The 26943-nt window shown below is 47.9% G+C and overlaps 1 protein-coding gene across 4 annotated transcripts in view; it reads left to right on the top strand.

Annotated features, from left to right (window-relative positions):
- cacna1c (calcium channel, voltage-dependent, L type, alpha 1C subunit) overlaps window positions 1-26943 on the top strand; it is an 83588-nt gene that overhangs the window by 29229 nt on the left and 27416 nt on the right. For all 4 annotated transcript variants that reach the window (XM_086103240.1, XM_086103239.1, XM_086103238.1 and 1 more), the window contains exons 4-10: window positions 16134-16273; window positions 19558-19697; window positions 20079-20231; window positions 21107-21306; window positions 22065-22168; window positions 25563-25650; window positions 25738-25822. In XM_086103240.1, the coding sequence (XP_085959366.1) occupies window positions 16134-16273; window positions 19558-19697; window positions 20079-20231; window positions 21107-21306; window positions 22065-22168; window positions 25563-25650; window positions 25738-25822 (910 nt within the window). The remainder of the gene's footprint in view (window positions 1-16133; window positions 16274-19557; window positions 19698-20078; window positions 20232-21106; window positions 21307-22064; window positions 22169-25562; window positions 25651-25737; window positions 25823-26943) is intronic.

Genomic DNA, 26943 nt, shown 5'->3' with positions numbered 1-26943 from the left:
ACATACTGTTTCGTCTTCCCATGTCGAGTATTTTTCGACAAATCTAAACCGAAAAGACCCGCGAGCTCTCGCGTGTCATCCGCCGCCCGCCAACCTTCAGCGTTCCTTTCATCCACGCCGCCCGAACTCGGCGAATGAAACATTAACAACCCGCAGTCGGCAGAAAGGAGGAGCTTCAGTCACCTCGCAACATGTGCAACTTGTTGAGTGGAGCGATTGGGGCGGGGGGGGGGGGGGGGGGGGGGGGTCAGAGTCAGATTTTTAGGTGAAAGGAGAAATGATGGCTGCTGAGACTCGGACAGTAAACGCTCTTGCGCAGCTGTAAATTCCACGCGCGGATCCAGCTTGAGCCTTTCTGGAAATGTGCAAGAGGAAAAAGTGCCATTTAAAAAGCAGTCATTCATTTAAAAGAAGGGAGCGAATCTCTTTTTCGCATCTTGAACGGAACTCCGGCGTTATAGTGCGGCAAAATGAACTTGAGTGCACCCTTTTTTTGACACGCTGAAAAACACCTACACGCCGAAATGTTTGCTGGCAATGAAAATGCATTGTGGGTTTCCAGTTGACTTATGACTCATCTACAACCATTTGTTTCACTCAAACTCTTTTATTTCGAAGTATCGGTGAAAGTCTCGCTCGCTGCGTCGCTTCAGTAAAAATGAAAAAAAAAAAAATGGCCGCAAACGTCGGCAGGCGGCATGTGTGTGTTGCGTGTGTGACAAGCGGCACAAAGTAAAGTCCCGTCTGTTGGTGGACTATTTATGACCCGTAGGCTGAAGCGGAGATATGTCAAGAGGACTGACAGTAAATGGAAGCTGATGGAGCAACTGGTCGCACGCACATACACATTCAGTAACTAAACACACAGGTCAATGCGCATTCAAGAGACGCAGGCAAGCGGCAAGCCGTCCCTAGCCAAGCACGCTTAATCTATATCGGATGTCCGCGAAGGTACCCGGCAGGTTCATCTGTGTGTGCGCGACGGGATTATTATAGTTGTTTTGAGTTTTTTTTTTTGTGTGTGTGTGGAATTGATGGCATGATGAAGTAAAGACAGGGGGCCATCAATTCATGTCACTTGAATCGATAAAAACAAACGGTTGTGCTCATAGTGGAATCATACTGTCCTCAGATTAGGGAGGAGAAAAATTACAGTAGGTTTACGATTCGTAACTCGTCAACGTTAGCCGTGTACAGATTGGAATCCCCGACGGAGGGAGCACAGTTTTGTACCTTTTTTTTTTTTTTTTTTTTGCAAAGCCAAGACAAGTCAGGGCAAGGCAGCTTTATTTAGTGAGCGCATTTCATACAGAAGATATCTCAATGTGCTTCACGGAGTTAAAAAAATATATATATTTTTTTATCTCTCGGTCATTCGAGCAAACGACGGACTGTCGACGCCTACAGCAGAAAGTCCAAGCTTGAGCGGTAGCACGTAGGTTCATCTGAGCTAAGTGGATAAATGTTCGCAATAAACGCACCGTCGACAAGTGAATGACCTCACACAAGTGGGCTGGTTTCAATTAACGGGTGGGTTTTCCACCAGAGGGCTTTAACGTCGCTATCAGACATATTGAACGGCCATCATGGCGGCGGCGGCGCGGGAGACCGCGCGGAGCGGGCCGTTTGGACGCCGGCCCAGACAGATGGAGCCCGACGCCAGGATATGGCGATAACGTAGCCCAGAGGACACGACAGGCGAAACGCACGCGTGCAACACACACGCGTACGCCCCAGGGAGGCGACCGGTCGTGTCAGTCTTGCTGCCAAATACAATGTCAATGACCAATGACAAAGAAGTCAATTGTGCAGGGAGTGTTGGGGGTTATTTTTAATACTTGGAGAAACGACAGCTCGTTATTACCGCTGAAGAAGAGTGCTCTCGTGCGTGCGTGTGTATTGCTAGCATCTCGTTAAGACCCGTTGCACTAATTCCTCTCCAATTAGACTGAATGTGACATGAGGACCAGTGAAGGAGCCCGCAGTACAAGATGAGACCACTCGGAGCCCCCACGCAAACCTCACTCCATAGACCACTCCAGCAATCCTGGCTAATCATAGTTACCCAATACAGCATGCCCATTAGCGCGAGCGCTAACGTTTCCTAGAATTACTCTTTCTTTGATATGAACGGGAAATGAGACGTTATAATAATTACAAGAGTCCCGACATTTAATATTTCTTCAATAATTTCCCCATGTTTCCCCAATTTATCTTGAAACCGAAATACGCTACATCCGACCCCATTCATCAATTAAAGTTAGCTTGCTCGCGGACTGTCGTATTTAGATTTAGCTCATAATATTGAACTAAAATGGTTCCTAGTCACCTTTGAGTAAGACTAAGGTGTAAAGCAAAGCTGCGTACGATGAAGCGCATTATCGTGGGGGGGGGGGAACAAACAAGCACACAAGCTAACAACCAATTTGCTAATGGCCGCTAGCCAGCTAGCTTGCATCCGAGCCTTATCATGCAATATTGGCACTATTTAGCTGTATATCACAAATAACCGTAGGGAGCCAAGCATCTCACTGGTGCCAAAAGCTGCTCGTTACCGCCTAATACCGAAGTGTCTGGACCGAGTACAAAAAATGTCGCCTGGATTTTTCACGTTGTGTTCACTGTCTTCCCGTCCTCCCTGCCATTAAAACGTCAAGTGGCCACCGAGGATGCGGCCTCCGCCGTCCATGCGCACCTTCTTTTTGTCCAAACATGGTCAACGGCTCGGCGTGCGATAAACATCTCCCTCTTCTGCTCTTGCTCGGCGGACACAATATAACCAAAAGCCGTCTTCTGTCGCCGCTCCAGAACTGGAGTGTGAAACTCTCAGTGGGAGATCAGTTATCTTGGCTCGTTTATACGCTGACTAACCACTTCTAAATGGCGTGGCGCGCCACTCAAGCATGCATTTTTGGCTTCTCTGAAGGTTGACTCAGGCACCAAGGTGAAGAATAAAGACATAAATATAATGGCCGTGACCCTTGACCCGCTACATTTTTAGCCACAGAAAAGGTGCAAACAGATCCTCAGGGTACAGTAATTAGCCCCGACAAGATCTGGAAGTAAAGGCGCTAAAACTCCAAGACACATGATCTAAAAGAAGACTTTTTCTTTCATCGAGTGCCAGTTAAAAGTTTGGACGACACTTTGAAACGGAGCTGAAGACCTTTAGTCCAACCTAAAGAGTGACTTTTAACCCTGATATTTAAAAATGTATATCTTTTTTAAAGTGTATGCCTTCATGTGGATGCTCAATTACAAGCCCACCCCCCCCCCCCCAAAACACACCACACCACCCATGGCAGTAAATGTGAAGCTGTTAAGCTCAGTCGCCGAGGCAACCATCTTGTTGCCAGGTAGCAACTGAGAGATAGAGAGTTGCGGAAGAGGAATTAGTGAGATGGGAAAAGATCAAATTAGACGTACAAGTGACAGACTGTCTATCATTTCGTACACGTGTGCGTAACACTCGACGACTGACACTTTTAACAGTGTCGGTCTGGCTGCAAAATGTGGCAATCGAGACCGCTTTTTACCGAGAAGTATTTTTAGGACACTGCTACTCAACGGGCGGTTTCTGGTATGTGCAGAATGCGCGGCAGCAACGGGGTGGCATTTCTTCGGGGGGCGGCAACGTCGGAGGCGTTATTTAAATCCTTGGCCGTTGGATGGGGAATTTTTGCAGAGTCATTGTTTCAAGTAATCTGTATTGCGGGGGGGGGGGGGGGGAGCTTAGATGAGCTAGCAAACGCCAAAGTGTCGGGGCTGCTTACAACTGCGTGCTAACATGCGACCGTCGCAATCCGTCACATCGTGAGTCGGGCGCCCGCGTGCGGACGAGATGGCGTCACAAGCGGGCCAATCTCACACCATAGGGGAGATTTTTGGCCAACCGATGCCGCATCATCGTCAGCCGCCTCCAGTTTGGAAACCCGCAAATAAGCCTTTGCGGATCGAGTTCCCTGGAGGCAATCCGGGCCCGAAGGGCGCCTCCGCCTTATCTGCGTCACTCCGATTCCTCACGCCGACTGAGCGTCCCGATCGTGACATGGCGGATTGTGACTTTTTAATACGACACAAGAGTGTTTACACCGCAGCAGAGCGGGAGGCACGGTGTGGCGCGGCGCAGCGTTGCGGTGTGTTGGATTGGCTCACAAGTGAATTGAAGATGGCATTCTAATTCGATGAGGGAACGAGCGAGGCCGCCGAACAGAGAGAGAAGAAGAAAAAAAAAAGAGAGAACAGAGAGAGATAGACAAGGGAGAGGGAGTAAAAAAAAAAAAAAAGACACGCGTGCGCTAGCCCGTTAGCACGAAACGTCCAATAATAATAACCCGCATTGCCAGGAAACAAGATATTAAATACACATCCCACTATGGAAAGTGGTGAGACAGAAGCATTTCGGGATAGAATTCCCAAAGACACCATTTGCTGCTCCTCTGTGGCTTAAAAACAACGGCACTTGATAGTTTTGGCCCAAACTTGGATTAGTGGCAGGTGGATTTTGCTCCAAAAACAGTCAAAGCAGGCACCAGTTTATGAGTATTTTCCGTTCGTATATTCACACACACGCGCGCGCATACACACACATCAATTTATTTGATGTACTGTAAGTACAAAAACGAGCCGTTACGGGAAGAGTCGTGTGAGAAGGGCTGGATGGGCGGGGCTAAGGTCCAAATATGGTCGCAGGTGTCGCCGAAGCGTCCCGGCGACCTCAATGTGCGCCTCTGCATCGTTTCAGAACTGCCGTCAAGTCGGACAGCAGACGGCTCGTTAAAAACGGTCAGACGCATACACACGCTCGCGTGCACACACACACACACACACACACACACACACATCAAAGATGCTTTTTATGTTGCATCCTCGCGCATCGGCATCATTAGCGGGGAGGCAGCCGTCTCTTCACTTTCACCGCGGACAGAAATGATGAGGGGGCGGGCTCGAACCAGAGATGATTTTGAAAAATAATATGTGATTTATTTTTTTTTCCGGCCCTCAATATTGTGGCTGCGATTTAATGTGAGATTCTTTTTGGCAGGTCCGTATCCGAAACAAAAAATTGAATCTGTATGACAAAGATTTACAGTATTTTACATGATCCTGTGTAATCTGGCCTCGTTTATTGTATTTAAATTTTTTCCTTCCGTGGGGCCCGCTTGCTGTACTTTGCTTCATCGCTGATTTGATTTTCTTCCTTCGATGTAAACGCGCAAGTAATAAGCCGCGTGGGCACTTTTGAGCTTTTCGCGAGGAGGGGAATATTTTATTCACGCCGGCCAATGAGCGAGCAAGCGCTTTGGCGTGTGCGCGCGGGGCCCATTTATGTGCGCGTTGCTACGGTCGCGCCGTTGGGGGTCTCGCTGGATGATGTAAATCGTGGAGTTGATTGACGGCTTAATTGCTCTGGGGGGGTTGAGGCGAATGGTACCGTGTGCTGTTTAAGTGCTTTTCAACAGGTTTGTGCTGCAGTCAGCACTGACACAGATTAGCACGCGCGGGCAGTTGAGCGCCCCCCCCCCTCCCCCTAAAGCGTCGCGTGCCATGTCGAGTTTGGCGACCACGCGCGGTGACCTCTTGGACTCATGCCGTCTGTCCTTCAACTCCGATTTAAGTCCAAAACTGCGTTACCCAAAAGGCGGAGCTTGCAAAAGAAAACCCGCACTCGCAGTAGGACTTATTCACTTCCTGTTATCTCTTTTTTTTATTGCCCTGCAAAAAAAATTCTGATCAATCTCAAATTCTTGTTCATGCAGTCAATCAAACAATCAATTTAAACTGACACGTCTAAGTGACATTACGACCGTCTAAAGGCATGAAACGAAAAGAAAAACCTCCACCTTGACATCCTTGCTTCCTGTACTTGCACGCGTCATCCTTTTTCTCCTTCACTCATCCTCTCCCAACCCTGCATCCTCCCCCCCCCCCCCCCCCGCTTCATACTTTGTCACTCCCTCCCATCCATTATTCATGGCGCAGTCACAGTCGGCATTAAAGGGCCCGGGCAATATCGCTCCGGCAACGACGCAGCGGCGCCACTCGCAGTAGGCAGAGGCAGCAGCCGCATTGGATCATGGGAAACTGGGTCACCTCCCAGGAGCGGGAGAGTGCAGGGGTGCAGGGGGGGGGGGGGGGGGGGAGTCGCTGAGAGACGCACGAGCGGACGCACGCACACACACACACACACGCACACGCATACCTGATGGTTGGCCGGCGAGAGTTATCAGGACAGCAAATGAGACGATCCAGCAGGCAATGATCCGATGCGATCCGATTCAAGAGCCGCGGCGTCGGTTTCTGATGTCATGAGTTTCAAAATACTGGAAAGGCCTCACTGTCAAATTGATGCTCCCTCTTGTGTGTTGCAGTGAACCAATACATGGAAATGTCGATCAACGTTGGCGTGCGATGCAGTCTCGGCGTAACTCCCAAATGTTTTGAGCGTCCCTGAACGCACCACAGTGCATCCGCTGCGGAAATGTTAATTTACAAGATTTTATAGCCCCACTTTTTTTTTTTTAAATATGCATTTATATGCGATGGGCCAAGATTAGCAAGGCCACTTTTATTGATCCTGACCACTCCGCCACCCACCGTTCATTATTGCACCATGCGTGACTCAGCACATGAATAAAAACGCAATGTCAAGTGCGCCTAAACGGTGAATTCATTAGAGGGGGGGAGGAAAAAAAAATTGAGCACCGTTGCCCGCTTTGCACAATTCACATCTCAATTATCTCAAAGCTTTCAAATCCTTTCGGAGCGGCCTCTTATCTCCGCTCCTCTGAGGAGGCTATGGATTTAATGAGGGAGATCAATATAGGAATATGGGCCTTTACGGGGAGTCACTTCATTACTTTATCTAATTAAAAGGATGCATTCGGGCTCTACATCACAGCTTTATCCCGTCACATGTCGCCACCGTTTGAACATCCGGCGATAGAACGCACGCGGTACGTGACACAAGTGAACAGATGGGGGGGGGGGATGTCTTTGCATCGTATTATCATGATGGTTTGCACCGGAAGGGATGTTGACTTGAGCAATGTTTTAAATTGTGGGTGGGGGGGGTTGAAGTAAAATGAAATCGGGATACACTGGTAAGAAAATGGAATTGCCGTGATGGACGGCGATGTTATTCTCCTTTTCCTCCTCCTCCACCTCTGTGTGCTCTGTGGGAGCTGGAATGTGGGTCGATGTGAGGCAGAGGTGGGACAATTTTAGCTAACTTTATTAAAAATATCCCGCTCTGTATCCCTTTACTCTTCCTCCTCGCTTGGCAGTATGCGCGTGTCTCTCCTTTACCACCGACGTCAAGCGTTGGCCCGTTTGGCCTTGTGGTATTGAGGTTATTAACTCATTCAGTACCAGCCGATTCTGGACCGAGTCTGGAAAAGACGTTTAAAAACGTCTTTGGGAGTGAATGAGTTAAAAAAAATATATCTTTTTAGTTTTCGTCATTTAATCGCGATTTTTAGCGCAACCTAGATACTCACCAGTTGATTACGCAAATGACACAGGAGGGAGGAGAGGACAACACAGCAAGGGAGGAGGAAGAGGAGGAGACGGAAGAGGAAGCGGGCTTGCTAATGAATGTGCTGCAACAGCTGCAATCATTTCCACTCTTATCTTCCGCGGCGCACAAATGTGATGTTAAAAAAAAAAAAAGAAGTCATCTGGAGACAAATGATACAGTCGAGATGCTACACGGTTAAAAAAAGAAGTTGCAAAGTTGTAATTTTTTTTTTTTTTTTTAAGTCAGGGTTCATATTGAGTTCCGCTAGGAGCCTCGCAGCAGTTACGGATTAGCCCGACGTGGCGTAGCTGCGAAATGTGCGGCCAACGGAGCGCCGGCCAAACAAGTGGCGTGTGACGCAGACGCAAACCTTCGAATTGGCGAGCGTCTCAGGCCGCAACGCAACCGCTTCTCCTTTCCCTGCGGGAGCTGGAAGAGCGAACAGGACGGCGTTTGTAATCTTTCATAACGACTCCCCCCCCCCCCAGGCTACTGCTTGTCGCCCGTCAGAGAGAGATTTTGAAGCGCCATCTGTATGCAAAACACGCAATTAACTACAGACGCTCTGAAAAATCACAAGAATGACTTATTTGAGGTACACCGGCGACATATTGAGTGGATAAGCAAACACAAAAGGGCACAGCTCCATGTCTGTCAGTGCTCAAACGCCCACGAGCGCCGCGCACGTCCACCGAGTCTATTCTAAGGTACACACCGCGCTGGCTGAAACAAATCACAGGCCTCCATTGTTTAGATACGCAAGTGCATAGATGGAGACGGCACACTCCCCGCTGTCTATTAATAGAACGTTCCCGAATGTTCACACTGACACAACTTGAGTTACACAACTTGCAAAACAAGAATTGCGCCTTGAGAAAAGTTCATCACGCTCGCTATTGATCGACGCATGCACGGATGGACTTACCGTATTAATGTCAGAGGTGACCCCCCCCCCACTAGGAAGTCATTTGGCCATCATGTGACAAAAAATGAGGTCAGTCTGTTGTACACTTACAGGACACTTTATTAGGTACGCCTACTAATTACAGTATCGGTTTGTAATTACAGTATCGGTACAGTATCGACTCTTTGCGCACCCGAGCCACTGAATTTATTATTCTTGTTGTGCGTGTATATGTTTCTACGTGAGTGCTTTTTTTTAGCGACATGAGCCGAAATATCCGACATGAACTTAACTCATTCACTCCCAAAGACGTTTTTAAACGTCTTTTCAGACTTGGTCCAGAATTGGCTGGTACTGAATGAGTTAAAAATGGGCGTGAACTTTATGCTCTATGTTTTCGTCTTTTTAATTGCATAGTCCCCCCCCCCCCCCCCCGCCCAGCCGCCGCGCCAGTCTGTGTCGTTTGCGCGGTATGACAAGCGTGTCGCAAAAAAAAAAAACCAAAACAAAACATGGAGATGGATGTTTGTTGCGATGGGCCCCATTACCTCCTCGGGGTTGATTAATTGACGCCGCGGTGTTCATTGATCACAGCTGCAACGGCGCCCGCGGCCTTGTTTGGCGTACGCTTGAACAGCCTCTCACCGAACACGCGCCTCGTCGACGGTGAGATCTGGAGAAACGGGACTAAAAGAATCGCATTGTTTTGTATCATATCAATATAAAAAAAAAAACCAGGTCTTTTGGCTAATCTCGCATTCGTGGAATACAAATGAAGATAATGAAACCATTCATTTTGTCCTCTACCGCCCTCTGCTGTCCTCAAATTTTCAACAAAGTGCCCTCGGGCTCGCATTGCAGGCATCATGTGACCAAATAGTTGAAAAGGGGTGTGCCGTGACATTTCCGCCAGGGACCCCAGGGCTGATGTCATTCTCATTCGATGGCAGAGGGCAGCGCCCTGAGATGAACGGACATGATTGCAAATCCAATATTTGTCCTCGATATCCTGAATCTTTATTACCCCCCACTGCCCTTTACTGTGCCCTGGCGTGAAATCTCCTTTTGGCTCAACTGCCGTCGCCCGGCACCCGGGAGACACACGAAGACGACCCTCTCGTCCCTCTCGAGAGCGCCCGCGTTTTCGCCCCCATTCTTCTTCCCGCCCCGATGTCAGCCATTTTGATTCCGGGCAGGGATGTCTACTCGATGGTGTCCTTTTTCCGCGCGCGCCGTGACGCCGAGTACAGTTTGTCCTCTCTTACGAAACAAGCCATTAGCGCACATCTGTCTTCCCCGCAGACTTAAAACGACTGCCTGGCGTCTTTTCTTCTGCGGTTAAAATGCAAATGTCTGGTGTGCGTTGTGTAACCGAAAGGGTCAAGTTGAGAAAAGAAAGAGACCTTGTGGTGATTAGACGGACGGCGAACAAAAGCGAGATAATGACGGGGAGGAGTCGGGGGTGTGGGCCGCGAGGATGGCTAGCATGCCGGACTCGGCGGGGGGTTCACATCCTAGCACCGGGTGGGGAGTTAATGAGAGGCGAACTCAAAAGTACGCTCGTAAACGCTGGCGCACACAAACACGGCGAGGCGGAAGTGATTCCTTCTGCTTTAACACGTTAAAAAAAAAAAAGTTAGCAGGGGAAAAACCGTAATGGTCACAATAACGACTAAAGTTCGCCGTACGTTACACAAACCGATGAGGGGAGAAGCGAGGCCACGAAATGGAGAAATGAAACACGTCCTCGCAGCCGCGTCGTGATAGACTGCGATCTGGCTCGACGGCTGTCGTCGCAGGCTCATTGCAGTCGCACAAATGCATCCTGTCAGTTTGAATGACAAGTTAAATACAGTCATACCTCGGTTTTTCGACCAGAATCCGTTCCAGAAGGCTGTTCGAAAACCGAAACCACGCTTTTAAAAAAAAAAAATATTACGATTTTCGGTCGTAATCCGAGGCATAAAAATAATAAAGAAAAAAATGAAAAACATGTAACATAAACTTGTGGAAGTTGGGGTTGTCTTTTTTTTTTTTTTTTATAGCGCGTGGGTCGCCTTTTTTAACGGCGCTACTATGGCAACAAGCAGGGGAGTGGGTGTTTGCGGTTAATCCGGTTTTGGGTGTCACGGTCGCATCGCTAGGGGAGCCGAGCGCGCGCGCGCACGCTCTTGAATGCTATTTCATCAACGTGTGTCGTGGAAAAGAAGCGCGCGGGACAATTCAATTGCTTGATACCAGAGCCGGCGATTACATCAGTAACACCGCTCGTCGGGTTGTATGGATTCACAACACACACATTCTGTTTCTCTATTTTCACTTGCGCCGGGCTTTGGTTTCGCTCGACCGGATCTCAACTAGAAAGGAATGATGGAGTCGTTCTCAGCAGACACACACACTCGCTCACGGGGGGCCTTCCGGGGGGCTCTCGGGAGGAGATAGAGGGCGTGTGCGTTGGGAATGTGATAGTGGCAAGACAATCAATTTGCAGTGTCGTGAGAGAAGAGGATGTTTTGGGGGGGGGGTTGTGTTCTTTCTCATCCACGTGTAACCAGAACAATATTCTACTCATGAACTTTTCGATTTTTTTGACTATCCAACATTGCGCAATCACAGTGGCGCCTCGAATCTCGATTCCATTTTGCTTTCATTCATTTTCAAACCGGAATGGAATCTCTCTTTTTTTTTTTTGGAATGATTTATTTTGGTCGCAAGCTTTCCTTGAATCCCAAAGCTAGAAAGAAAAAAAGTTCAAATGGACGGAAATAGGCAAAGGCGTGTCTGAGAGATGGCGACGGGGCCGTTGGGAGACGCAAGGATGCCAAAAGCTTCCTGAGAAATGAGGCTGAGTTCCCTATGATTATCTTAGATGGATGTAGCAGTTATGTTTTTTTTTTTTTTTTTTTTTCCAGAATGCATTTCGTTGCTTGACGCATGCTAAAAGTGATTGCGCGGCACTCCAACTCCTCCCTCCAATGGAACGGCAGTTTCGTCAGCGACACGAATGCCCTCACAGGCAAAGTCGCACGAGGCGATCGGGCGATCGGGCGATCGATCTCACGCCGTCAGTGGAGCAAGCGGCATCCCGATGCGCCGCGGCGCCTCGGCGCGCCGCTTCGCTTTGTCTTCATTTGCACCTTGGCGCTCGTAGCCAAACGTTAAGGAAAGAGATTTCAGGGCCGCCCCCCCCCCCCACCCCCCCGTTCACCTTCACCGCTTCATTATCGTCCGGGCGTCTTTACTGCCTTCATCTCCTTTCTTGTCGCGCAAGGTTCTCTTTCACACGCACACGGGCTCGTCTATCGATGATTTATGTTTCTCCGTTCTTTTATTTTTAGCCCAATTACTACGTTTCGCTCGCTCTCTCTGTCTCCTCTGCCCACTTCAAAATATTGTCCTCCCTTCTAACGCCTTTGCTTGTATTTACAGGCACTTTTGAAATGTTTATTTTACCGCCATCCTTTTTTTTTTTTTGCCTCCTTCCCCTCTCTTTCTCTCTCTCTCTCTCTCTCTTTCTCTTTCGCTCTGAAAGCGAGCAGGTCGGGTTGAATAAAGCTCACTTCTGCGGATGTGGGACCGTATTTGTCCCTGTTGTGCATCGTCGCTCCAGGCGCCCTAACCCAGAACAGGAAAAAGCAAAGCACACGAAGACGGTGAATTACTGAATAATTAATCGCAGACAATAAAAGCTTAATGGTAATGCATTTACCGTCTGTTTGCTCGGCGGGGAGGGGCGGAGCTTTGGATGTAAGCGGGTGATTGGTTCGAAAGTGACGTGGATAAATAAATGAAGAACATGCCAAGAGACGCAAAAAAGTGTCTACTGTTCTTTTTTTTCCCCCCCAAATAAAATTAGAGAAGCGAGATTTCGATTGCGTACGTTCTCGGTTGAATCTTGTGCCTGCTCGACGCGTAGTCGTGCTTCGCAGCGGTGTCGCGACATCTTTTGCCGCACTTGGGTGTACGTGATGTTTGATGCGTGCGCCGCCTGTTCCTGTCACGACTCATCAACAGAGCTCACGAACAAACCCGACTCGGGTCATTGGACAACGCCAAGTCTTTCCAATCAGTGCGCGTGTGATCTAGGAAGGGTCAAGGGTCAAGGGTCAAGGGTCAAGAGTGGTCGTCACCTACACAGATAACAGCACAGAAAGTCTTAATCTGAAAGGCAAGATAATCCTTTCCAGAGTGTCAGTCTGTTCGTCGAATTGGGGGCAAATGCGCAATGCTAGCATGTTCGACGACACACCTTTGAAGAATGATATTTTTCTCTTATATTTCATTTTTGGTTTATTTTTACTTACTGTATGTTTACTTTAGTTCTAAATTTTTTTATTTTTATTTTTTATGTGGGCAATTGGGTGAAAAGTAACAAGTGGACTGACGCTGTACCGTAGAATTCTGTAAAATATTTATTTTTATTTTTTTAAATGTAAAACTTTTGTAATTTTTATTCCATGTTTTAAATTCACTTCACACTCATTTAATTTCATTTTATATTTATATTTTGAGTGGATTGACTTTTTGTGCACATTTGAAATTGTTTTCAAATTTCTAATAATTTTTTTCTTTACATTACCACTTTTAAAAATGTGTATTTTTTTATTCTTAACATCTTAATTTATCTGTTTTTTTTAAATATTATTTTTCTGCTCTATTGGATTAAAAGCAACAAGTGGATTGACGCTAAAAAAAAACCCAAAACATTTTTTAAATCTTTTTTTTTTCTATATTTGTATTTTAATCCATTTTAAAAAATAGTTTTTCATTATTTTATTCATGATTCATTATGGATTTATTTTATTCTTTCGACATCATTCCGTCTTCTTTGCGATTTCAATTTATGTCCTTTTAGGTGAGACCGGTTTTGTGCTTATTAGTCAGCCCACACGTTTCCGTTTCTGAGTAATGCTGGACACACACACACACACACACACACACACACGCGCGCGCGCGCACAACAGAAGAAGCGGGCTGTGAGAGGAAAGTAGCAATTAGGACCATGCGATGAAGGTATTCTCAGTCCAGTTTGTGATCAGTGTCATCCGTGCACGCCGAGGCGCAACTGCCGCCGCTGCGGCTGCAGCCCGCAGTTTCCATGGCAACGTGGGAACCCATCTCGGTCTCTATGGCAACTTGTGGTTGGCACCCAGGAAGAAAGATTGTGCGAGAGAGTGGGAGTGAAAACGAGGAAGAAGGAAAGAAAGAGATGAGGTTGGAACACTGGGAGAAAAAAAAATGATGAGCAAGAAAAAAAAAACAACAACAACAACAGGGGACGAAATGTCCTTCTATGTAAGGAGCGATGAGAAAACTTCCGGGACGACAACCCGATGGGCAAAAAGTCGACACAAGCGCACGCCACACTAGATTGTCGCGCATCTGCGGCTTCGAAAAATGCTTCAACCCCGAGACGCGCAGGCGGAAGGTGGAGGCGAACGGAAGCGCGGTCCGTTGTGCGCCCGAATGTCGACGCTGTAATCCGATTGGCCGCGCTGATGGATTGGCGCTTGCGTTGACCTATTGCGGCGAAGCGAATCGTTGCGGCGACGTGCTCACCTTTTCGCCGTTGCCTGCTTTCCTCTTGCGCTCTTCCATCCATCCATGCATGCATTCATCCACTTTTACCCTCTCATTCCTTTCCTGCCACTAACCAGATTAGTTGCCCCCCCCCACGCCCTCCCCCCTCCCCAAATTGATTTTGCCCTTTGCGAGGCCGCAGAACGGAAGGAGTGTGTGTGTGCGTGTGCGTGTGTGTGAGATCTGCTGTTCCTACCACGATCTTTTTTTTTTTTTTTTTTTTTTTTTAAGAGATCCACTCCGGCCGCCTGTCGCTGTCAGACACACAACGCGTGTTTAGGCGCGCGCCTGTAATTAATTAGACTGCTCGCTGTGTGACGGAGAGTGATGAATAGAAAAACTCTCAATTATTGAAGCCCCCTGCAAGTGACACAAGTTTAAAAAAAAAAAAAAATTAAAAAACGGAGAGAAATAAAGGCGTTTCATGTAAAGCCGTTCGCCTGCATCAGGACGACGATGCAAATCAGACATCCTTTTTTTTTTTTTAAATGAGATGGGCCAGCTCTGCTGAGGCTGAGATCTCTAATGGCCTCTCAAGGATGCTGTCTTTCAAATGGGGCACACACACACACACACACACACACACACACACACACACACACACACACACTTCATAATAATCATCACATAATCTGTGCCAATCAAATTACCCGATGGCGAGTGCACAATTGATTTGGGCCTATCGGGTACCGTAAGTTGACTTTTCCAGTGTCAGGCAATGAAATCTTTGTCATTTCTCTGAGACAGATCATAAATGCGCTTGTAAAAAATCTCTTCATTGTACTGAACAGTCGAAAAAAATTTAAAAAATTCAGTCAACGCACTTTTTCAGTTGGCAGTTTTTGCCATTTAATTAAAGTGAGACCAAAATGATTCATTCTACAACTGTTTTTTTTTTTTTTTTTTTGTAAAAGGGGGGATGTGAACTGAAGCAATTTGGTTGCACAAGTGTGCACACCCTCACGACTAGCATCAGAATTTACCGGTCACATTTCAACTCACGTTAAAAGGGAGTCAGCACAAAGCAAACACCAAGGGGCCTCTGGATGACCCCGAATAAAGTTCAGGTGTTCTAGTAGGCTTTCCTGGAGGGGTTTTTTTTTTCCTTTTTCACCGGAGCCTTGAAGGCTTTATGCTATTGTTATGTGTTGATGATGCTGCCACCGCCATGCTTCGGTCGGGTTATTTAAATTTTTGAATTTGAATTATTTTCAATTAGAAAAAAAAAATGACCTTGAATTCTATCAAAATAACGCGCCGTTTAAACAAGGGGTGTGTAGACTTTTTATAAACTGACAAACAACTCTCAAGAGGTTTGCGTCGCAATATCCGTGCGCATATTTGTGCGCTTTGCGTGATGTCCCGACGCAAGAAGCCGAGGTCAACATTCGGCGAGCTCGTAGCGCCAACGTCTGGTTCCTCCGGTTCCTCCCACAGCCGTCTGCTGAGATCCGTTTGACCCCGCGGCCCCCAAAGCCCTAGGCGGGCGCGAGCGTGCGACCATGGGAAAACACCAGGAAGCACACAAGGGGCGGCACGGCCGGAGTGATGGATGAAAGCAGATATTTTGGTGTTTTGAAAAATGAATTCTGGGAGTGAGCGGGTATAAAACGGCTTGTTGTTGATTCGCTATCCTGGTTCTGGACGGTTGCCCTTGTCGGATTGTTTATATGAAGTGACAGATGATGAGGTGTCGAAGAAAGTGGGTTTTTTGAGGGGTTTTTTAAGACAACGTTTGTAATATTATGTAATCCCACCCCCTTTCGTTCCGTTTTGGGCCATTTCCCAGGACCCCCCTCTCAGTCGCGGGTCGTCGCTATGACAACGACGTCCGTCGCGAAACTCTTGAAGTGCGTCGCAGTTGCGGCAGGAAGTGTAAGCTCCTGTGTAAATAATCAAGATGCTTTGATTGCGCACTCAAGATGTCAGAGCAGCGCTTCACCAACTATGTTTAAAAAAAACAACAACAACTTAGCTCCCCAAATAGCCTCTTCAATGACCAACATGAAAATGTAAAAAAAAAAAAAAAAAAAAAACTCAACCGAACGCTCAAAAGAAGAAATTAGCCGGAGGCGTTTTACGTAATCCGATGTATTTTAAAATCGACGCGTGCCGCCCGCCTCTCCGCAGGAGCGCGTGGAGTATTTATTCCTCATCATCTTCACCGTGGAGGCGTTCCTGAAGGTGATAGCCTACGGCCTGCTCTTCCACCCCAATGCCTACCTGAGGAACGGCTGGAATCTGCTCGACTTCATCATTGTCGTCGTCGGGTGAGTCAGCGGAGATTGTTTCTTTTTTTTTTTTTTCTTCTTCTTCTTACTCATTTCTTAACTGAATTCCTCAAAGTGACCCCGTGATACTCCGACAATGGAGTCGTTTCTTTTCACTGAGTGACGTCTCCTCGTGAGGCAAAAAGCCCGCAATGGCAGCCCGAGTGAGTCACAGTGCCCCCCCACCCACTCCGCCGCCGCCCCCCCCTTTTTCCCATGACCATCAAGTAATCTTTCGCAGTGAATCAAGTTTGAAAGCCGCACTAAACCTTGGCCTACAGTGGATTGGCGAGCCTTAAACTGATTAGCTTGTTCGATGCTGATAGCGGAGCTGCGCTGTGTTTTTCTTTATCTGCCACTCGGCAACTATAGCCCATCTGCTAAGCCTTTGCGCGCGCGCGCGCGTGCGTGTTGGCTAGCATCATGGTGCCAGCGCCTCTGGCATAAACACAACCTGTACCACACTTAGACGGTTATCTACCCTTTCTGTTTGCTTGTCTGAGCCTTTTTTTTTTTCTGTCTGCGTCTGGATGGAAGCTTTTTTTATGACGACGCGCATCCAAAAACAAAGCGCCGCCACGGCGCTCGCGTTCTACTGCACAGGCGATGATGAGTTCTTTCCCCGACCTCGGCTCAAGTGTGGGCTCAAGAAATATCGCGCTTTACTCAGTGTTTTTGAAGGGGGGTGGGGTCATCTTTCGAGAACGGAACGGGTGTCCCACCATTTGCCGAGGGTGCGCATAACGCGGATGTCCAACACTCAGACTCAGACTGTGCTCAACCACAAACTGTTGCGGTTTTGGAGCGTCTCTGCAAGATGGTCAAGAACTTGGAGAAACTGAAATCCGTGCTCAAATATTGACTGAAATCACGGATTTGGCTGATCGACGCCACTAAAGAGACATAAGCCACGGACTCAAGGCTGTCTTAAATTATTGGGCAGCCTGCTACCAAAACAACATCTGCTATCTCGACCTTCCCCTGATGAAAGTACGCACGGAAGCTAGTCCCCCACCATCACCCCCTCCCTCATACATTCCCTTGTTTCACCGTCTTCATTGTTTATGTCTTGTGACCTGTTGTAACTGTCATATGCTTGTGCAGGAGTTTTTTGCCTCACTCAAATTATCCTCAAATGAGGGTAGTTCGAGCGTGGGTTTTTTTTCTCCCCCTCTCCCTCTCTTGTGGTTTCTTTCTGACTTTCGGGTTGAGTGAACGCTGGCGCGTTTTGGCTGCCGCTGCTCAACCCGTATTGTTTTGTGTTTTTTGTTATTGTAAAGTGTCCTTGGGTGTCTTGAAAGGCGCTTCTAAATAAAATGTATTATTATTATTATTATAAACATCAATAGCGCCAATTAGAGCTTGCGACCGGCATCGCATCTTTGAATGTGACGCTCAACTCTTAATGGGCTCGTCAGCGGGTGCTAGGGGATGACGAAAAATGGTATAAAAGTTGAGTCGAGGTGGATTAGTTGATGACGGCGTTTTTTTTCCGCAACCATGTATTGCGCCACGGACCGGTTTCACGTCGACTTTTACGAAAAACCGAATCGACCATTAAGACACAAAAAAAAAAAAAAAAAGTGATTGGAATAGCTAACGAGGCTAACCGCTGTTCTTCTACGCAACGGTTTTATTTCTGTACTTTTAGCCCGACGCAGATGTGTCAAGACGGTGCCGCTTTGTCGGCCGGATGCTTTGCTGCAGAGTACCAAAATTGATTCGTTTTGCAACGGCGTATAACTCCACCAAGCCATGTTTCGAAGTATTTTGTTCCCTCCCTCGGAAAGGTCATGAAATTGTTCGAAACACCTCCCCGCGGGTTTGTTTCCTGGCTTGAACACTCAACAAGCAGTCTTACCGACCCTCAATGCATAACATTGCTGGATTGCCTTATTTGGCGTGAAATTGTATACGGAACAGAATGGTTTAAAAATAAAAAATAAAAAATAGAAAAGATTGTCAGTCAAAACAGTGACGCATAAATATACACGTCTCACAGTTCAGGATATGTTCATCTGTCACAGCGTCGCCTCGCTCTGTGTGTGTGTGTGTGTGTGTGTGTGTGTGTGTATGAATGTACTGTTGTCTTAACTGCCAAGCCAGCCCTGTGTGCCCAGGAATGAGAAATGACAGTCGACGCCCCCTCTGGAACGGTCAGCATATGCCCGAACGAGTTTGTGCTGGTGCCAAGTCTCCAAGGCAGGCAGCCCCAAAGCCGTAATTGTCTTTTAACGCCGCGTCGCAGCAAAAAAAAAAAAAAAAAAAAAATGCAAATCAGCGGATCCTTGACGACGCACTTTTCGCGGGGAGCGGGTCAAAAGCAGGCGCGAGTCTAATTGAGAGGCGGGTAGAGTGACACGGAGATGCATTCGGAGTGCGCCGTTCAATCGGTCATTTCATCTGCGCTAATTGATAATTGTCCATGACTAACGCGCGCTGAGTGGCAAGCGAGGCGAGCCGCAGATGGGGAAAAAAACGGTTTTGTCTGGTAATTTTCGAGATGGTGCCGATGAGAGGTTGAGGTAATTACCTGTGCTTAGTGTACACAATTTTAACACCGAAGTCTTCGTTTTCATTGGAGGATTCATAATCACGAGCTAGCTCGTCACATGCGTTAGCGCTGCTAGCTTAAGTACATTGGCTCTGTGTCACGTTGTGTACATGAGTTCTGCTTCGTGTAAATAATTTCCATCACTGGAAACTTTCATTTTCATTGAGGGATTAATAATTACTCGTCAGCGAGCTTTAATTTTGCTCTTATTTTGGATTCACAGAAGCCAGTTCCCCAAAAAAAAGCGAAAGCAAGAGGCATCTGCGTCAAGCCTCGACAAAAACAGCATTGAAAGCCAAGTGTTCATATTCATATTTTCCCATGTGTGAATGACAGAGGCAGCAGATAAAACACCCACAAAAAAAATAATAATAATGATTGCGTTTATAATTCTAGCCGCTGATATTCCTCTGAGAAACACATTTAACTGATTTCCAAGCTCGTCTCTGTTTAAATGATTCATAAACGACTGGACGGTTCAAATCCGGGCTTTGGCGGAATTCAATTTTGCAGGGGCTGAGGTTGAAATGAAAATTAAAAGCGGGTCGGATGAGGCCTGCGTTTTGGTTTATCAACTTTTGCTGCTGTTTATTTGCACGTCGATATTTTGATGTCACCGTGTGCTTCCAATCCGAACAATAATCGGATTGTTTATTTGGAGTGGGATGTCAATATTGTGGTCGTATTTTATGATATTATTTCCATTTTTTCATATTTTTTTTTTTTTTAGGTTGTTCAGCGCCATCTTGGAGCAGGCCACCAAGGGCGACGGGGCCGCGCCGATGGGAGGCAAGGCTGCCGGCTTTGACGTCAAGGCTCTGAGGGCATTCCGAGTACTCCGACCCCTCCGGCTGGTTTCAGGAGTACCCAGTAAGTACACAGAGTGGGAGAGTAAGAACAAAACGACACGATGGAAGCGTCTGGGGATCAGGTGCGGATGAAGATGGGAATGTAATGAAGCACTGAGCTGATATTGATGCTCGCCGCAATAACAAACACACACTTTTGTCTCCCTGCGCTTTATCTGATCTCGTCCTGTTTGCTCTCCCGTTGGATTATTGATTTCTTTTGGCCCGCTAGCGCAGATGGGCTCACGGACAACTTATCCGCCGCTTGTAACGCGCGTGTTCATGTGTGTGCTTGCCATTAAATTGGTGTCACGGTGACCCTGATGCAGATGATTTTGGTCACATGGCAAAAAAAAAAAAAACGTTGGTATTCTCCAGCATGATGGAAATCTCGCTTGCCCAGGTTTACAGGTCGTGTTGAATTCCATCATCAAAGCCATGGTCCCCCTGCTCCACATCGCCCTCCTGGTCCTCTTCGTCATCATCATCTACGCCATCATCGGCCTGGAGCTCTTCATGGGCAAGATGCACAAGACCTGCTATCACGAGCACACAGGTTACAGCGTTACTCACGTTCCCTTTATTCGGCGCCGTCGATGAGCGCGTTGTCGATACGATCTGCAATGAGACGCCGGCAAGGCGAGGGAGAAAACGGCACGTACGCTCAAAGCAGTCATATGCATGAAATATTTAGCCGTCGTTTATGTTGGTGAGCATGAAGGATTTTAGCAATAATTGGTGCGGCGCTCGCCGTAAATGATTGAACCAATTTTCAATAAAAGGCCCCCAGGTGGAAATGGACTTGAATGTCGTGATGGTGATGATGATGTTAGAGGTCCCCGGAGAGGCATTAGCGCTCCTCTGGGTAAGTGCCGGCGGAATACTCTGCCGCCGTATGCATCAACCCCCCCGGAGAGAGCTTGTTTTGTAAAATTAGCGCAGCGCCGTTTCACTTTTTTTTCTTTTTTTTTTTCTGACGGCGTGTATATTGATGCTATACATTAGAACCTGAAAGCTGTCTTTTGGGCTCACTATTTTAAATGTGACGTTACCAAATGGGATCGATTTGTACGTCTGCTGTCATTTCCTCGCCGGTCGGCCCCGTTTTACTTCCCCCAAGTGGCGACATTCTGGTGTTTGAAAGCAAACGGAAGAGCATTCGATGCAACATGTATTAAGTCATCTAAAAATCTATTTTCTGCTCCCACTGATGTATCATAATTTTATTCCATCTCATATGATGATTAAAAAATATTTCACATTTGTGAAGCATAACTGCCGGACATAACACGTTAATTGTTGCACTTATACTTTACGACGAAGATGTTGGCTTTACTTCCCCCTTTATTTGCATCAAACGTGTTAAATATTCATGCAACAAGTCGTAAATCGAGCCCGCCGTCACCTCTGGAAATGCGATGCTCGCCGCAGGCACGCCGGCGGAGGAAAAACCGGCGCCGTGCGCGCCCGACCTGGCGTACGGGCGACACTGTAACCACAACGGGACCGAGTGCAAAATGGGCTGGGAGGGCCCCAACGACGGCATCACCAACTTTGACAACTTTGCCTTCGCCATGTTGACCGTGTTCCAGTGCATCACCATGGAGGGCTGGACGGACGTGCTGTACTGGGTGAGCCGGGCACCGCACCACCAACGCCGCCGCCACGATCGTTTTTATTTTGTTGACGTTTTTAAATTCACTGACCGTATTTCCCGCTCTGAGACGCTTCGGAGTGGAAGGCGGAATGGCCTGTTTTAAAATAGTTTTCATCTATAGGGTGCACCGCATTATAAGCTGCATAGAAGCTACTATAGTGGTTGCGGTTGCGTGATGTATCCACTAGATGGAGCTATGCTAAAGTAATACAATACAAGACAGTTTTATTTCTAGAGCGCTTTCAAAATGAAATGCTTAAATGCGGAAAATACAGCAGTTTTAATTGAGGGTGTTTTTTTTTTTTCATTTGAAAGTTTGAAAATGACCTGTAAATGTATATAAGGATGGCATTACGTGAGCCCTCGAACTGGGGCGGTCGGATTTACCGTTGGGTTGTGCCCGTCGGTTTGTAACAGGACGCTTCCAGTCGACGCCCCCTCTGCTGTTTGCTTCCATCTTGTGCACACACACACACACACACACACACACACACACACTGTGCGGCAATTGCGTTTTGTCACAAATGTACTTCTCTTTATAACAAGCACCCCCTTAATGTCTCCGCTGACTGCATCAATTTCCGAGCGCCGACAACCTCTTTCCCGTTTGAACGTCCACGCTCACCTTAGCACGGCCGATATTTCTTTTAACCCCCTCACCCGTCTCCTCTTCCCTCTTCCTGCTCTCTCTCTCTCTCTCTCTCTCTTTTTGTCCCTCTGTCCGTCTCTCAGATGCAGGATGCTATGGGCTATGAGCTGCCGTGGGTCTATTTTGTCTCTCTCGTCATCTTCGGCTCCTTTTTCGTCCTCAATCTCGTTCTGGGGGTGTTGAGTGGGTAAGAGCTTCTGCTTTGTTTCGTCTTGTGTGCGCGTGTTGTCTATGAAGCGGTGTGCAGCCAGACTCCCACCGCCGAACATTATGAGAGCACCGCCTCCTCATCTCCTTGATCGAAGCGGGGGGGGTGTTACGGGAATGCGAAACTCACGCAGGTGGAGCGTCCCAAGACTTCCGTCCATTGAGTTTGACGCACGTCACCATCAATTCCCTCAAATAACATGCCCAAGCCGCGTCCGTCGTCTCTGTTGTGGAGGAAGCCAAACAAGTGTAATTGTCATCATCCATCATGAAAGAACATGACGCAGACCGAAACAATTGATGGATATTTCCAAGCCAAGCGAGTTTATTACTTACGGAGCGGCGCGCACACACGCGCACGCCGCCATCTGTTATGTTCACGTCATTCGAGCAGAAGAGGCCGTCACGGCCTATTGGCGATGGACAGATGGGCGCACGCACACACTGGCATCCAAGCTTTTGACCAGCTCCATATCCGCGAGTGTCGCCCTTGCACGCGTGGTTCTTGTTTTCTCGAGTCGGCGCCGCACGGTTCGCGTCAGGTTAAGGCGGCGACGGCGGCGCCCTCGAGAATAAAAGCGGCGAAGACGTGTTTTAACAAAGTGCTCGTCCGGCGGGTGACCCGGGTTTGCAAGCACCACCCGGCCTGTCGTGACGCGCCGGGATTTAAATAATTCACCCCCCCTGGGTCAGCCGTGGAGGCAGAACGTAGAAAACTCCGCACAACAGCGGGATAAAAAAAAAATGATGGGAAGAGAAGGTCAGCTGTCGGGATTGACCATTTTTATTCTTCTAATGCCAAACTTAAAACTATAAAACAATCCAAGTGCAAAACGAGTCAACATGACATCCCATCATCAGCGATACTGTAATTTACTATTGTGTATACTTACTTCCAGTTGAAGCTTCCCGTCAAACTAAACTACACTCATTGTGCTAACCCATAATTGGAAATGCCATTTTCAGGCTAACGGTTAGCATTGGTGTCGCGGCTGCCGTAACCTTTTATGCATACATTATTTATCCTCTGCGAAAAGTGACTATTACTGCAGCTTACTGAGGAAATTGAGACGTCTCCTTGTTCATCCTTATGTCTGGATTATGCTGCCCCCCCCCCACCTCTAAAGGTAAAGATGATTTCAGATACGAAAATACTTGGATCTCAAGGCACCGCTCTACTTGGATCAAAATATCCCCAAATTTCGAGATCAAGCGATGGATTGAGGACTGCAATAACGTTCGGTCCACGGGAGTCTTGCTGCACAACGTCTGACTCGAACGCCTTCTTCTCTCCTGAGTAATTAATTAAGCGGGCAATTAGCCGATTTGAGCCTGACCCTCCAGCTCGCGCTCCCCTCCCCTGCCCTCCCTTTCCCAGAAAAGCACCTGCCGCCGTCGCGCGCCGTCATTCTGAAAACGAGCCGTCATGTGTATTCATGAATTCATGAAGCGCAGCAGGCCAAACGCTGAGGATCTGGCGCAAGTGACACATCACGAGCAATTACTCAGGATCTAACCTTTTCCCATCCCCCCCCCCCCTCCCCACTTCAATTCCTTTTTGTTGTTATTGCGGCTCCCCCTCCCATTGTCCCCCCTCCCCATCTCTCCACCAGGTGAATGATGCAGTAGGCTACAAGTGGCCGTGGGTGTATTTTGTCACCTTAATCATCATTGGATCCTTCTTTGTGCTTAACTTGGTTCTGGGGGTTTTGAGCGGGTAAGGGCAGGGTCCGAGACCACTTCAGACTAACCTCTCCTTTTCAAGCTTGGTGTTGACGCTTGGTCCGCACAATTCAATCATTCAATGGCCCAAAAACATTTTTTTTGTTCATGTTTCTTAACTCATTCAGTACCAGCCAATTCTGGACCAAGTCTGAAAAGACGTTTAAAAACGTCATTGGGAGTGAATGAGAAGCCCAGGCACATTCTGGTGTATTTAATTTTTTTTTTTTTTTTTCAGTTCACGTGGTAGGCTAAAGAAGCGTTTCAAAATGGTTGGGACTGAGTTTAATCGAAGTTGAATCTCAATTGCAAAAAGAGAAAGAATCGCAATCACTCGAGATGATTTTTTAAAAAATCATTCAGCCCTTACGTTATGCCTCAAGAGGACCTTTGGGGAGTCTTCCCTCTTCTGTGCCTGTTTCATAGGTACACCGTGCAGCTCGTGTTCCATCTGGTGACGTTTAATTCCAACGTCCCTGCTTGAGCATGTATGTTTCAGTCATTATCCTCTCAGCCAACTGTGGTGAAATCACACTTAAGCATCTGCGTCTTCAAGTCGAGCAACGCCGACAACTTTACGGATATTAATTCTCCGACGCCGATCTCGCTCCGCCGCCCGCTTGGAATGACACGACGCGTTTCGCGGGAAAATAAAATCTTCAGACTCTTGTGAATGAACAATGCGAATCAACAAAATGCAAAAGTGCATTTGCCGAAGAGACGCCTCACGGAAGGTTAACATTCGCTCCCGAATTTGCTCGCAAAAGGTCCTTGGCATCCAAACGAACCAGCGGAGAAACTCTTAGCTATTGATTTGGAATGCATTACGATGAAAAACGGATGCCTCCAACTGATCCTCCTCTGAGGCGCGATAGATACGCCAGCAGCGTTGTCGGGTCTCGGAAAAAAAAAAAATAAGGAAAGAAATAATAAAAGTCGTTTTGGCACAAACAGCTCGGGGTGGCTGTTGCTGTCGGACTCTTTGTCCGACTTGTGACTAATGATGCCGTTAACACACTACACCGCCTGACCTTTTCCCCAACTGCTTCATCTGCAGTGTGTTGGAGGAAAAAAAGGACTCGAGCGTGGGTGGAGCGGGCGGCCTTAGACCGGCGTGATCATTTATGGCGGCAACAACAAGTCGAAAAACAGCAGAGAAGCCGCGTCGGGAGCCGGCCGCGGATGTTTGAAAACGACGACGCCGCGTGTCCCGTCGTCTTCATTCCGATTGACCGTGAAACAGCCCGACCGGTTAGCGACCCGCACCAACGTGTCGGCAAACAGACGCCGACGAGCTCGGCGATGCGCGGCGACCTCGGGGCTCTTCCGCCGACTCGCGGAGGCGCTCCAGGCGGGGAGGAGCGCAAGTTGAAATGAATTCGCACGACGCCGAAATGCGACTCGCGGGAGGCTAAATGCATCAGACGTTTATGGAGGATGCGAACAACTAAGAGGATGGCGTGATCTCGCATTTGCACACTAACACTCTGCAGCTTCTTTCCCCTTGACAGGTTTTCCTTCCTTCCACCTTTCAGAGGCACGCCGTCGAAACGCGTACGTGTTTGAACGAGACTTTCACCCCGGATTTGTTTTCCCGTCTCTCTCCGTCTATGATTCCTGGGCGTGCCCCCTGGCACCCTGCTCCATCCCAGAGAGTTTTCCAAGGAGAGGGAGAAGGCCAAGGCACGCGGCGACTTCCAGAAACTCCGAGAAAAACAGCAGCTAGAGGAGGATCTCAAGGTGGGGGCCAATTTTGCTCATCTGGACAAAAGTCTTCTGCAATGTTTTATTTTATTTTTTTAATGTTGTGCGTGTTTGCGAATGTAGGGCTACCTAGATTGGATCACTCAGGCTGAAGACATCGACCCAGAGAATGAAGAGGAGGGTCTGGATGACGATAAACCCAGAAACTGTGAGTCCATCCTTCCTCCAGTCCTCTTGCGCTCTGCGGCGCAGGTCTTGGGGGGGGGGGGGGGGGGGGGGGCTTACTCCAACAATAGATATTAAACTAGTTCAGAGCACCGCTGCGGTGGAGCCACCCGATTTTGAAAGGTTTTCGGCCTCGGGAGAGACCACGGCGTGAAGCCGCTGACACGTGTCGGAACGTCTCCTTATCTGAGCGCCGCTGTCTCATCGAGGCAACTCCATGTTTCATATCCGAAGAAACTCCGAAAGTGCTTTTCTTGACGGGGACTCGAGGCCCATTCCAGGAGCGCCGCGGTCGTTCTTTTTATTTTATTTTATTTTATTTTTAAGTGGGCTGATGTCTTATTTTGCGCACGCGGCGTATTAATGCAGCGTCTGACTCCGGAGGGTTTTTTGTGGGGGTTTTTTCTTTTTTTTTTTTTTACAATAAGCGTTTGAGGTGACATTGTTGGGGGGGGGGGGGGCTGCAGCGCCTTCCCGCCGGCAGTCAAAGACTGACAGAGGCAATAAAAAGCAATGTTTCACTTGATAACAGTCTCATCCCGGGACTGGCACCCCCGCCACCTCCGAGTCTCTCTCAATGCCTCTCCATCCACCGCCTCCATGCAAGCGTGCTTCACCAGCCCCCACCCCCCACTCTGTCCCCCCAATGCCACTCAAGTATCCCTCAATCATTTCTTTTTCAACACACTCCAGTTGGCTGCCTCCCCATTCTCCACATTCTCTCACTTACGCTTTAAAGCACTTCAGTTCCTTTCGCTGCACCACATTTCTCTTCTCAAACGCAAAATGACCAATACATTTTTTTTTTTTGGCGGCCTGTAACGACACAAGCCGGCTCGGCAACTTTTGTTTGCGAACACAACAGACATCAAACACAAAAGCCCTTGCTCCAAAACAATATAGCGGCAATGTTTGCACACGAAAGCCCGCAATTTGCAGCTTTTTAATATCCCTGGGAGCACCCCGGATAACAAAAGAGGCTTCTCGTCGGCTTAGAAATCCAACCCTATTAGCCGTTGTGTGGCTTGGGTCCGCTAAGCTCCGCAGCGGTAAATCGCTGTTAACATCGTAAGGTGTGATTACACATCGTGCACATGCTAATAC

This window comes from Hippocampus guttulatus, chromosome 22, assembly GCF_054856545.1.
Source record: "Hippocampus guttulatus isolate MCC_2025c chromosome 22, RoL_Hgut_1.0, whole genome shotgun sequence".
Lineage (NCBI taxonomy): Eukaryota > Metazoa > Chordata > Actinopteri > Syngnathiformes > Syngnathidae > Hippocampus > Hippocampus guttulatus.
Note: the sequence above shows the minus strand (reverse complement) of the source record. Positions and strands in the feature narration are given on the sequence as shown.